Here is a 13,802-nt window from a genome sequence, read left to right as displayed (position 1 = left end):
AAGGTGGAGGACTGTGAAATCCTGCAAATAGTAGGGGATACTTTACAAGTGCAGAAACAGTTCTGGGATAAAATGGAGGACATGGAGAATAATGTGTAGTACAGCAATCTGAAAATGCAAGGTGTCCCCAAGGAGGATGAAAAGAAGGATTATGTTTGTTGTTTGTTATGAATCTGTAAATCATTCCTATTAGCAGCAGAGGTGGAATCAAGAGAGTGTCTCCAGATTTAAAGGATCCCATGGAACATTGGACCCTCGGAGAAAAAGCATGCTCAGAGATATAATTTATTTATTTATAGCATTTGTACCCCGCTCTTTCCCGCTCGGTAGCAGGTTCAGTGCAGCTTACAATGTATGTGTACAAAGTATAACAGAGGTAACACAATGTGTGGGTACAAAGAATCCCAGAAGTAGCATAATGTATGGGTACAAAGTATCACGTAGATAACACAATTGTATAGAAAAGGATAAGAGGGAGAGATGTGAGGGGGAAGGAGAGAGTTATGGTTAATGTTAGTGGTGTGGATTTGGTTCGGGAATTGTTGGGTCGTTTGGGTAGTGTATAATTATAGTACAGCAAGAGACCCTCACTGGATGCCCACCGGAAGGGTGGGAAGGCCAGATTTTAGGACCCAGGCTGTAAAAATACCAGCCAGGTTTAAAAATCTATGACTGGCTGCGCAAGGACTTGCTTTTCCTGTAAGTTAATATGTGTCCCCGCTTGGGATCCATCCACTGGAATAGTGATGGGTCAATTTACATACCTTTAACAGCTAAAATAACTAAAGAAGTACTGACTAGGCCAAATAACAAGTACATGATTTAATATTTGAGAATCTGTAAAAAGCGGTTCTGAATAATGAGTCCTGCTACAAATTGGTACAATTTTTAATTCAAATTCAGCTCCTGTACTGGGGAAAACAAAAACAAAAGGGATGGCTCAGATGAACAAAATGGAGCCTATTACATAGTTCTTAAGATGAACAAAATGGAGCCTATTACAGAGTTCTTAAGATGGTGTGAAAAGTATGTGAAAACTATTGCAACAGGGAACAGGTGTCTCAGAAATGAGATGTGAAAAAAGAACTTGTTCCCAAAACATACTGATAAGCCCGCGTGGGAACGTATCATCTCAGAAATTGAGAGCTAGGTTTCCCACCATTGACTTCTATGGAGAGGTTGTGTATAAAAGAGGGGAAAATGTGCCTTAACTGGGAGTCTTCTCAGAGGGCGAAGCTCTGTCCGGTTGTACTCAGAATCTCTCTGCTGAATGTACCTGATTAAAGTCTGATGTCTGTACTTGTACCAACTTGAAGACTTGTCTTTGGGTAAGAAATAAAATGTATCTATTTATTCAAATCTATCTCTGTCTTTATTCTATCTTCTCTTTACCTTACATTTAGTTTACAAGGCAGATTACATACACTCAGTCTCTGGAGAAACTTAGACAGATTTTTATTAGGCATTATCTGGGAACATAAATGGCCCAGAGTATACCTAGATCCAGGAAGACAGAAAGCAGTAGTTATGGGAATTAGAATTCGATTACAGCCCCTAATGCAAACCCAGAGCAGACCTCCTTGTGATTGGGTGACAATGGAGGTTGGAGAAACCATACAGAACCTGTTAGGTAAAATAGGTATCTTTAGTCCCCCGTGTGATCTGGAGTCAGAAAGAGGTCCAAGAGGGGGAAATTAAAACAGTAGGCTTGTTTGAAGAGGTATGTTTTCAGCAGTTTTCGGAATGGTAGATGTTCGTTGGTTGTTCGGATGTATCTTATGGTGTTCCAGAGTTGGCTGCCTATAACGGAGAAGTTGGATGCATAGTAGGTTTTGTATTTGAGACCTTTGCAGTTGGGAAGGTGAAGATTGAGATATGTACGAGAAGATTTGGACCCGTTCCTGGCTGGCAGGTCAATTAGATTGGTCATGTAACTTGGGGATTCTCCGTGGAGGATCTTGTGGATCAGTGTGTGGACTTTGAAGATTATACGCTCTTTGATAGGGAGCCAGTGGAGTTTTTCATGGAGTGGTGTTGCACTTTCAAATCGTGATTTACCAAATATGAGTCTGGCTGCCGTGTTTTGGGCGGTTTGGAGTTTTTTCAGGATTTGGGCTTTGCAACCAATGAAGATGCTGTTGCAGTAGTCAGCGTGGGTGAGTACTGTGGATTGTACCAAGTTGTGGAAAGTTGCTTGGGGGAGGAAAGGTTTTACTCTTTTCAGTATCCACATTGTTTCACAAGTACAAAGCCAAAGAAATGATCCTGCAAGACACGAGGACTCTCAGCAGAATTTGGTGGGAAAGTAACACTTTAAAGATGTATTTGGACCTCTCACTGATTACCCTGCATAAAAGAAGGAACTTCAAGGAGAATACCAAAACGCTGAGAATGGGAAAAAGTCTTGTATAGGTGGTCACATCCCTTCAGGGCAGATGGTTACAACAGAGGCACGGAATGTAATGCAGTGCAGGTCAATAGCAGAAATAAATAAATCAGAAACACCAGTACCACGAGACAGCCATTAGAGGGAGTCAGACATCAGTTTGGAGGAGATGCTGACCTGGGTAGCAGTGGAGACAGATTGCTGCTGCCTTGGATGTCCTGATAACTCTGCAGACCCCCCAGTAGGATACGGGGGGGCTGAGGGCTGGAAGGAGGGTAAGGAAGGGGGGCCAGGTTTTGGGGGCAGGGGTTTTGAGTAGGATGTAGGAATGTTGTCAGGGGCTCAGAGGGTCCCAGATTTGTAAGGGGTGGGTTAGGGTGCTTGAGTGAGAGGGCAAGTATGAGTTGGAGGGTCAGGGTTCTGGCGTGGGAGAGGCACTTATGTTGAAGCTTCTAGTCAGGGTGGGGAGCAATAAGAAGGATCAGGAGGAGGTATTGTTGGGAGCCCTGCTGCGTTATATATAGCAGCTGTGCTACTGGACTACCGTAGCAGCTGTACTTACTCAGTGTTGTATAGTAACTAAGTAAAAGATTTGTCACTTTTACTTTTATGTTTAAACTGTTTTATTAACGATTCTCACAATACAAAGTAATGTAGAATATGCATATAGCATTGCTTGATATACAAAACAGCATTCTTACAACATATTCAACTTCGCCAAACACTTTTCGTCCCCATTTTTCTCCCCCCTCCCCTCTTAACAATTCCTTGGCCCATGCTAACATTAGGTTTTAAGTGACTCTTGCTCCGAATATCATACACTTGAATACTTCATTAGGTAAAATAGTGCTTATCACAAAATATCAGTAAACTAAACATCAAAGCTCTAGATCACTGCCAAGCTTTAGCCATTTACATCTCACTCAACCCCTCCAACCCCCCACCCAATACCTCCCCCCCTTGCAAGCAGAATTCCACTCTAGACTAAATTTACTACTCCAGGCTACCCATACTCTCCATTTCCACCATTTATCAGGCATTAACAAGCAGACTACGTCCCCTTGGACTAAGCATTTGCAGGTATGGTGTCCAAATCTGCAGAAAGCGCACTCTACGTTTAGGCGATTGTTTTGAATCCCTAGCCTCCCAAGAGGCCAGGAGATGCACCTGATTGCGCCAATGCCAGTAAGCTGGCCCTTCCGATGAGACCCAGTATTGCATAATGCATTTCCGCGCTACCAAGCTCAGCTTCCTGCATAACATTATAGCAGGGGCGCCTAATGGGGCAAACGCTCTTGGTTGATCCAACAGAAACTGCCGCTCCGTTCCTTGAACTCTGTTCCCCAATCGAATCAAAAACCCTTTTACCCTCTGCCAAAACATGCGCACCTTGGGGCATTGCCATAATGCATGATATAACGAGCTGGGACCCCCTCCGCATTTAGAACACCCCGAGTTGTCCGGCCCCAACATATGAGCCAGTTGTGTTCTAGACATATACCCCCGTAGGACCACTCTATAACCACACTCCCTCAGCCTCTCATCTGTTACCAACGCCCGTATGCCCTTCAAGGTAGCTGACACATCCCATGTTGCCAGGGAGGTCCCCAGATCCTGTTCCCATTTTCGCTTAAGATCAACATATTGCCTCTGTGGCCTACGCCTAGCCAGTGCCCCATACAGTGCTGATACAGATTGTTTCTCTATCTGCAACTCCTCAAAGAAAACCCTTAGCAGCTCCCCCATCCGCCCTCTCAGGGGTACTTGGCTCAGGGATTTCACATAGTGTCGGACCTGTGCATAGGCAAATCTATTGCCCCAAGCTGATCCCACTTTATCTTGAAGAGCGTCAAATGTTATCATTTCCCCATTGTCCAATAATAGGTGTTCCAATCTTGTGATGCCCAGCCCTTGCCATCTGCTAAATGTCGGGTTATCTATCCCTGCTTCAAAAACCGGATTGCCTACGATTGGGATTTGATCTGTAACGTGTGGTTGGCCCCCCATTTGCCGCATCCACCACTGCCACGCCTCCCGAAGGGGCTGTAGTATTATACTTTTTTTAAACTTAGAAGGGAGCTGACTACGAGGTAAATGGAGCAATGCTAATATATCATAGGGAGCAAAAAAAGCTTCCTCCAAGCCCCTAGGTGTGTAATACTGCGTGGCATTCAACACATCTCCTAAGTGGCGCAGCAAACACGCCTGATTATATAGGAACACATCCGGGATACCCATTCCCCCCTGTCTCCAGCTCCCTATTAACAGGTTTTGGCTAACTTTAGGCTTTTTGCCTGCCCAACAAAATCTACTAAAAAGGCCATCATCCGCTTCAAATCAGACTGCGATAGGCGTATGGGTAAAGTTTGAAGAACGTACAACCAGCGCGGAAACAACACTATTTGTACTACATGTATCCGTCCCATTAATGACAGTGGCAGACTCATCCAAGAGTCCAATTTAGTTTTAGTATATTCCAGTAAGATTTTAACATTCAACTGATATAAATCTAATGTATTCATTGTGAGTCGGATTCCTAAATATTTAAAAGACTTCACCGAGGAGGATTTGGGGGGGACACCGGTGCCGGAAAGAATATTTGAAGCGGGGGAGTCGGAGAAACTAAACAAATTCTCTGTAACCTTGGAGGATGTAATGGGTCAGTTCAGCAAGCTGAAGAGTAGTAAATCACCGGGACCTGATGGTATTCATCCCAGAGTATTAATAGAACTAAAAAATGAACTTGCGGAGCTACTGTTAGAAATATGCAATCTGTCCCTAAAATCGAGTGTAATACCGGAAGACTGGAGGGTAGCCAATGTTACTCCGATTTTTAAGAAAGGTTCCAGAGGAGATCCGGGAAATTATAGACCGGTGAGTCTGACGTCGGTGCCGGGCAAGATGGTGGAGGCTATTATTAAGAATAAAATTGCAGAGCATATACAAAAACATGGACTGATGAGACAAAGTCAGCACGGATTTAGTGAAGGGAAGTCTTGCCTCACCAATCTAATGCATTTTTTTGAGGGGGTAAGCAAACATGTGGACAATGGGGAGCCGGTTGATATTGTATATCTGGATTTTCAGAAGGCGTTTGACAAAGTGCCGCACGAAAGACTCCTGAAGAAATTGCAGAGTCATGGAATCGGAGGTAGGGTATTATTATGGATTAAGAACTGGTTGAAAGATAGGAAGCAGAGAGTAGGATTGCGTGGCCAGTATTCTCAGTGGAGGAGGGTAGTTAGTGGGGTCCCGCAGGGGTCTGTGCTGGGTCCGTTGCTTTTTAATGTATTTATAAATGACCTAGAGATGGGAATAACTAGTGAGGTAATTAAATTCGCCGATGACACAAAATTATTCAGGGTCGTCAAGTCGCAGGAGGAATGTGAACGATTACAGGAGGACCTTGCGAGACTGGGAGAATGGGCGTGCAAGTGGCAGATGAAGTTCAATGTTGACAAGTGCAAAGTGATGCATGTGGGTAAGAGGAACCCGAATTATAGCTACGTCTTGCAAGGTTCCGCGTTAGGAGTTACGGATCAAGAAAGGGATCTGGGTGTCGTCGTCGATGATACGCTGAAACCTTCTGCTCAGTGTGCTGCTGCGGCTAGGAAAGCGAATAGAATGTTGGGTGTTATTAAGAAGGGTATGGAGTCCAGGTGTGCGGATGTTATAATGCCGTTGTATCGCTCCATGGTGCGACCGCACCTGGAGTATTGTGTTCAGTACTGGTCTCCGTATCTCAAAAAAGATATAGTAGACTTGGAAAAGGTACAGCGAAGGGCGACGAAAATGATAGTGGGGATGGGACGACTTTCCTATGAAGAGAGGCTGAGAAGGCTAGGGCTTTTCAGCTTGGAGAAGAGACGGCTGAGGGGAGATATGATAGAAGTGTATAAAATAATGAGTGGAATGGATCGGGTGGATGTGAAGCGACTGTTCACGCTATCCAAAAATACTAGGACTAGAGGGCATGAGTTGAAGCTACAGTGTGGTAAATTTAAAACGAATCGGAGAAAATTTTTCTTCACCCAACGTGTAATTAGACTCTGGAATTCATTGCCGGAGAACGTGGTACGGGCGGTTAGCTTGACGGAGTTTAAAAAGGGGTTAGATAGATTCCTAAAGGACAAGTCCATAGACCGCTATTAAATGGACTGGAAAAATTCCTCATTTTTAGGTATAACTTGTCTGGAATGTTTTTACGTTTGGGGAGCGTGCCAGGTGCCCTTGACCTGGATTGGCCACTGTCGGTGACAGGATGCTGGGCTAGATGGACCTTTGGTCTTTCCCAGTATGGCACTACTTATGTACTTATGTACTCTCTGGCCCATCTCAACGGAAATTCAGGAATCCAGTCCCTCTGGTTCACCTCTGGCGAAGCCAGCGCTTCTGACTTGTCTAGATTAATACGGAAACCTGAGTAGTCGCCATATTCACGAAAGGTTTCCAATAACGTGTCTAAGGATTCCCTTGGATTTGTGAGATGTACCAAAATGTCATCCGCAAATGCTGCAATCTTAAACATGTGGGTCCCTAAGCCAACTCCCCGGATCAAAGGGTTTGCCATGATTTCTCTGATAAGGGGATCTAAAACTAAAACAAAGAAAAGAGGGGACAATGGGCACCCCTGCCTCGTGCCCCTCCTAATACAAAAACTTTCCGATTCTATCCCGTTTACTCTCAGAGTGGCACATGGGTTGGCATATAAAGCATGAATTGCCTCAACAAATCTCCCTGAAAATCCATAATGTTCCAGCGTATCAAAAAGAAACTTCCAGTGAACCTTATCAAAGGCCTTTTCCGCATCAAAGCTGATCAGCAATGATGCTACCTTCGCCTGCGAGCTGTGTTCTAGTGATGTCAATATTGCTCTCAAGTTTTTGCTCACTGCTCTATCTCCCACAAATCCCACTTGACTTTCATGAATCAACCTTGGGAGCAGCCTCGCCAGTCTATTAGCCAAGATTTTTGCCAACAACTTGGTATCATAATTTAACAGGGAGATAGGCCGGTACGATGTCGGCTCTAGAGGGTCCCTCCCCGGTTTCAACAAAACTATTATTTGAGCCCTATTCAAGTCTGGGGGTAACCTCTGTCTTTCTATCAATTGGTTCAAAAATCTAGTAATTGCAGGTATAACTCCTCCTTCCATTAATTTATAGAATTCACCCCTTAAACCATCAGGTCCCGGGGCTTTCAGTCGCGGGCTGCGGGCAATAACTAGACTGACCTCATCCTCAGTAATGAATTGATTGAGACTGTCCAATTCTTGTATTGTAAGCTTTGGTAAAGCCAGATTTTCTAAATACATCTGATTTAACAGACCGTCTTCCTCTGGGGAAGCGTACAGCTCTTGATAAAAGGCCCGAAAGGTTTCACATATTGCTTTGTCTGATGTGTGGAGCCCTCCCCCCCTTTGTCTCAGTGCCAAAATGTTCTTAGTCCCTCCCCGGGGGTTAATTATTTTTGACATCAACTTGCCTGTTTTATTACCATGTTTATAAAGCATATATCTATAGTAGAGCTGTGACTTGTGTGCCCTTTCTTGCAAAAGTACATTTAAGGCGGTTTGAAGCTCTAACACTTGTTGTTTATCACCTATCGCGTGTGTCTCCCCATATCTCTTCCGTGTCTTACAAAGTTGGTTACTTAAACGCAAGATCTTTCTATCTCGTGTCTTCCTCACAAAGTGCGTGTGACTTATCACTTCGCCTCTAAGAACCGCCTTAGCCGCTTCCCAAAACAAAACTGGGTCTTCTATGTGTTCCTGATTATGAGTACTATATTCCGCCCAGCGAGCTTGTAATCTGCCTTTAAGCATTGGATCTGAGCTGAACTCCAGGGGAAATTGCCATTTATATTCTTGTGGGGTTGTACCGCTTGGTATCCATTCTATCTTAACCCAGGCATGGTCCGACACCATGTACGGTCCTATCTCCGCTGTTGTCACTTCCCCAAACATCTGACGTGATGTCAGAATATAGTCAATTCTCGACTGAGTGGAGTGGGCCCGCGACAGGTGTGTATAGTCTTTCTCACCTGGGTGTAGCACCCGCCACACATCAACCAGGCCCAACATCTGGCTCAATTGTAAAAGGCCTCTATTATTATAACATGAAGAGGCCGTCTCCGGGGCTGATCTGTCCAGAGAGGGGTCCCAAGTTGCATTTAAATCACCCCCCAGCACTATAGCTGCGTGCGGTTGCCTAAGCAAAAAATTAATCAGAGTTTGATAAAACTTCCGATCGTATCTATTTGGAGCATAAATATTACAGATTAGCAGTTTCTGTCTCCCAACTACCACTTCCAATATAACATAGCGGCCTTCAGTATCAATCAGAAGTGGATTAATTACAGAGGCTATGCCTTTTCTAATTAGTATCGCTACTCCTCCCTTTTTACCTTGTGCATTTGCTGCTATACAATCCCCAACCCACCAGGAGCTGAGCTTGGCATGTTCAATCTGGTTCAGATGCGTCTCCTGCAAGAGTGCTATGTCTGCTTTCTGCCTATTCAATTGTTGTAGAATCTTAGAACGTTTGATTGGCGAATTAACTCCGCCTACATTCCACGTTAGTATTCTTACTATTCTTGGATTTGAAAGTGTGTGTCTATATCCATAGATGTCCTCTGTTGTAATCGAGGGGGACATCCCAGCCTCTGCCCCCCCCCCCACTTGCACCTCCACTATGTCAGCTGCCTTATTATGTTCTACTTCTTTTCTAGTTAAGACTTGTGCCCTGCTTGCATCCCTCTTCCCTCCCCCCACCCCCTCCTCCCCCCCCCAATTCCTGTATCCCTTATTCTCAGGTCCACCAATTAGGACCTTGACTTCCTTACGTCTCTCCCTCCCCCCTCCGCATTATACAATGTTACATTAAACATAACTTTCATTGTCAAGCTGATCAGACACTTACAGGGTCTCCCCCCTCTTACCAGGGGTTCAAACCGGTTCACCCACTGTCCATGTCTGCCATACTGAGGCATATTTTCAAAGCACTTAGCCTCCCAAAGTTCCATAGAAACCTATGGAACTTAGCCTCCCAAAGTGCTTTGAAAATATGCCTCATAGTGTCTTAATCAACAGCAAAAGATAAAAAAAAAAACAAAAAAAAAACTCAACACTCAAGTCTAACTCACAAACCATAGAACCTTAACTTTCCAACTGCAGCCATCTTGCCAAGCCTTCTGCTACTATAAGTGGTCCATCTTTGTTTTTGGCTGGGAGATTACTGTATTGTCATGTATTGACCAGTCAGGTCTCTGCTGACCTCTCCGTATAACATTACTCAGTGTTCTCAGAGTGTTCTCTTTTCTATGCTGTTCAACTTGCATCTGAAGATGTTGTTCCCAGCTGTTGTAGAAATTCTTTAGCCGCCCCTGCCGTCTCATATGTCTTAGTAATACCATTATACGTGACCCGCAGTTTGGCAGGGTATTGTAGTGCAAATCTTATTTTCTTTTGGAATAGCGTTGAGCAAACCTCCGAAAACTGTCTCCTCCGTGTGGCTACTCCTGCTGAATAATCTTGGAAACATCTTACTGGGATTCCTTCATACTCCAATGCTTTTCCAGCTCTCAGCAGCTTCATCACTTCTTGTTTTTGCGCATAGTTCAAAAATCTTAAAATTACCACTCTTGGTTTATTGGTGCCAGTCATTTTCATCCCGATGCGGTGAGCCCGTTCTATCTGTATTGGCCCCGAGGCTTCTGGGAATTGTAGTTCACTGGCAAACCATCGTGCCAAAAAAACCTCCAAGCCCCGTTCGGGTAACGCTTCTGGCAGGCCCACCACTCGGATATTATTTCTCCTGGACCTGTTTTCTAAGTCCTCAATCTTTTCCTCCATCGCCTGCAACTTTTTTTGAGTTATATCTTGTATTGTCTCCACCTCCGTTACTCTGTCCTCAATTTCACTCACACGTGCTTGAAAGCCTGCACAATCCCGAGAAAGATCCGTGAGCTGTTCTTTTACCTTTTCCAGGTTAGTATTTATGGGGGAGAGCCGGCGATCCAACATATCTTCTAACACTGAGGACATTTCTGAAGTTATTTCGGCGATCCAGGCCGATGACACTGTCGGGCCCGGCGGGCTTGCGGGCGGCGCCATCTTGTCTTCTGCTCCTCTACCACGGAGCTTATCTTTATGTATATTTTTCGCTGCCATCACGCCGCCAATTAATTTAAAATGTACGTTGCCGGCCTCTCTAATGTTTCAGGCTGCGGCGAATTTCGTTTTTAAATCGCGGTTTGTGAGCTGGTCATGCGGAGGGGGGATTGAAGCCGGAGAGATCTTTTTCCTTCAACCCCTCGCGGTCATGACGTCACCGGAAGTCCTGTCACTTTTACTTTTAAAGAAGTACAGGAAACATTTAACTTTTACCACAGTAATAATTTCATCAATTTTTTTAAAACTCAGTTACAAATCTGATGCTTGCAGTTAAAAATGAAAAGTAAAAGCAGAAACGAGACATAAATGAGAATTCCTCAGTAAACCAAATGAAGGAGCACAAACCAGAACAAGACCTTGCTATTGCAAACCTCATCATGCAAACAGTCTATCATCTCAATCTAAATATTGCTGTTCAGTGAATATAGCCTATGAGAACAGTGAAGTGCCTGTCTTTATTGAATTGGTTACTGGTCGCCAGCCAAACCGAACAGTGATGCTTTGGGTCACTTTGAATTGGAGATGAAGCTGGCTGCAATTCTTGACGAACAGAAATATATGTCTGTACCACAACAGAATGCTGGTCATCCGATGGAAAATTTTACATTGGGGTGACTGTCCACTGGATTGATAGAGTCTTTAGAGAGGAAGTCTGCTTGCCTGGCCTTAAGACTGTTCTTGCATCAGTTCTCGAAGATATTCAAATCAGATGAAAAATTGTTAGAACAGACTTTGTGAAAAGCTTTCTTTGTAATTGAACAGCATGACGATAATAATGAAGATGCACGTGGTGTATTAGACTGCATTACTTCTAATGTAGATGATAATGATGATGATGATAAAGTACTCTTTGATATATGGAAGTCAAGTGTTTCAGACATTCCCTTGATGATAACCTGCAGACCCAGTCAGAAGACATCAGTAATACTGAAACCTGGCCTGATTTGAAGGACGCTTTTATCAGATCGAACAATCCACTTCCTATCAGTGCAGTTGTTAAACACATTTTTAGCTGTGTTGGATTAATGAGTCACAAGCGCAATTCCATGAGTGACAGTCATTTTGAAAATGTAGCTTTCCTATAAGCAAAGTGGATTGAGTAGTAGGATCTATAAAGTTGAGATAAAAACGTTAACAAGAGCTGCATTCATTGTAGTTACAGTACTTTTACTTCTTACTCAATAGAAATCAAACAAAATAAAACATGGAAAAGAAAATAAGATGATACCTTTTTTATTGGACATAACTTAATACATTTCTTGATTAGCTTTCGAAGGTTGCCCTTCTTACTCAAAAAGTATTATATTAGGCAATAACTTTTACGTTCACTTAAGTGAAGGGTCCTTTTACAAAGGCGCACTGAAAAATGGCTTGCAGTAGTGTAGGTACGGGTTTTGGGCGTGCGCAGATCCATTTTTCAGTGCGCCTACAAAAAAATGCCTCTTTTTTTTTAATGCCGAAAATGGACGTGCGGCAAAATCAAAATTGCCACGCATCCATTTTGGGTCTGAGACCTTACCGCCAGCCGTAGACCTAGCGGTAAAGAATTTGGGCAGTAATGACCTGCGTGTGTCCGATGCCACTTGGCGCGCGTTGCAGTAAAAAATATCTTTCAGATGCGCATAGCGGACGCACCCCAAAATAGAAATTACAGCAAGGGCCACGCGGTAACCGGGCAGTAACCTCAATTTGGCGTGCGTTGGGAGCGTATAGGCACCTAAGCGGCTTAGTAAAAGGGGCCCTAAATTTTCACTTAAGTAAATTTTGTAATGTTTTTCACTGTACTTTTACTTTTGTATTAAAAGATATGTTTATTTTTACTTTTACTAAAGTAATTGACTAACTCTGTACTTACTGCCTCCTCTTGAGATGAAGGTTAAGTTCACCTGTGTTAGCGGCATTCCTGACAGCTACGCACAGTAACGACTCGTGTGCTAGCTGTCACAGCCAGCCACTCTTCCTCCCACTCATGTCCCTCCCAGATGCTGCTCTCTCCCACATTCAGCAGCTAATGCGGGGATTGTACTGCAGTGGCTGCCTTTTTAACACAGGAGGCAGTAGTGTAGGTCTGCACTACTGTCCACTGCACAGTGAACTCCACCTTAACTGCTTAACACAGGACCCCGAAGTGACGTGTCTAAAGTGTGTCCGTGGAGGAAATGGATTTAAACTCTGATTTGCAGCCACAACCTTCCCTGCTTTGCTTTAGAATTAGTAGTTTAGAAACTAGGCCAAAGCATCGAGTCATAGGTTAATTTTAAAAAGTTTTATTTCAATTTTTTTTTCCAATTTTTTATTTTATTGTATTTCAAAAAAAAATTGGTAAAAGTACAAAATAAGTCAGTCAAGTACAGGAAAGGTTTAAGAAATCGAACAGCAGTGTAGAGTTGTGCGTGTCTTCAAACTGAAGCAAAGAATATACACATGGGTATGGGAATCAGACAATTCGCTGGCTACATCACCCGGACTTCCGCAGCATCTCCTGTGCCTTCTCTTCTCTGTACAACACACACCAAAGCATGCCATGGACTTGGGGGAGGGACAGACAGGGGAAGGGAGAAGCCACAACAGTTAGGAGCAATGAGTTTTGTACAATGTTTCTCTCGCCTCTCGCTCTCTCATGGTGTCCTCGTGCTGCCGCTGTGCTCTTAAGTCAGGTTGTTTTGCAGGCAGTTCACCTCCAGGCAGTCGTGTCCACTTGTGTCACTGTCATGCTTTGGCGACAGGGCGTTCTGAATGTTGAAGGGCTCCTCGTCCTTCGCAAAGGACTTTGTGGGCTCCTGCAGTTTGTGAATGGCGTTGGGGTCTTCCTGCAGAAGGGAAGGGAAAACAAAGAGGGTCAGAGAGCTGGTGCCGTTCAGTTCGGCTTTTTGTACTCTGCCTTGTTTTCTCACTGCAGGGTGGGGAGGAGGAAGGGCAGAGGGAGGTATGCTGGAGTTCAGAGGAGGTGTCCTTACGACATTTTCCATCAGACTCCAGACATTCGGTAGATGGAGGGGGGCCCTGGAACTCAACACGAGCTGTGTTTCAGCTTTACTGCCTTCATCAGGAGTACACTGCTGAGTCTTTTCAGTACAAAAGTAATGTGGTCATAAAAAGCTTTTGCAGTTGGCGGGAAAGCCGGTAGTTTGTGCCAAGGTGTTTTAGCTGGCAACATCCAAAAGGCTTTTTATTATTATTATTTATTGCATTTGTATCCCACCTTTTCCCACCTATTTGCAGGCTCAAAGTGGCTTACAGAGT

At 44.1% G+C, this 13,802-nt stretch overlaps 1 protein-coding gene across 3 annotated transcripts in view; it reads right to left on the bottom strand.

Annotated features, from left to right (window-relative positions):
* Positions 1 to 12,810: 12,810 nt before the first annotated feature.
* The window catches only part of CSPG5 (chondroitin sulfate proteoglycan 5), a 148,955-nt gene continuing 147,963 nt past the window's right edge, over positions 12,811 to 13,802 (bottom strand). For all 3 annotated transcript variants that reach the window (XM_030196643.1, XM_030196661.1, XM_030196652.1), the window contains exon 5: positions 12,811 to 13,369. In XM_030196643.1, coding sequence (XP_030052503.1) covers positions 13,208 to 13,369 — 162 coding nt within the window. In that variant the 3' untranslated portion in view covers positions 12,811 to 13,207. The remainder of the gene's footprint in view (positions 13,370 to 13,802) is intronic.

This window comes from Microcaecilia unicolor, chromosome 1 (assembly GCF_901765095.1).
Source record: "Microcaecilia unicolor chromosome 1, aMicUni1.1, whole genome shotgun sequence".
Taxonomy (NCBI): domain Eukaryota; kingdom Metazoa; phylum Chordata; class Amphibia; order Gymnophiona; family Siphonopidae; genus Microcaecilia; species Microcaecilia unicolor.
This window is presented reverse-complemented; position numbering and strand designations above follow the sequence as displayed.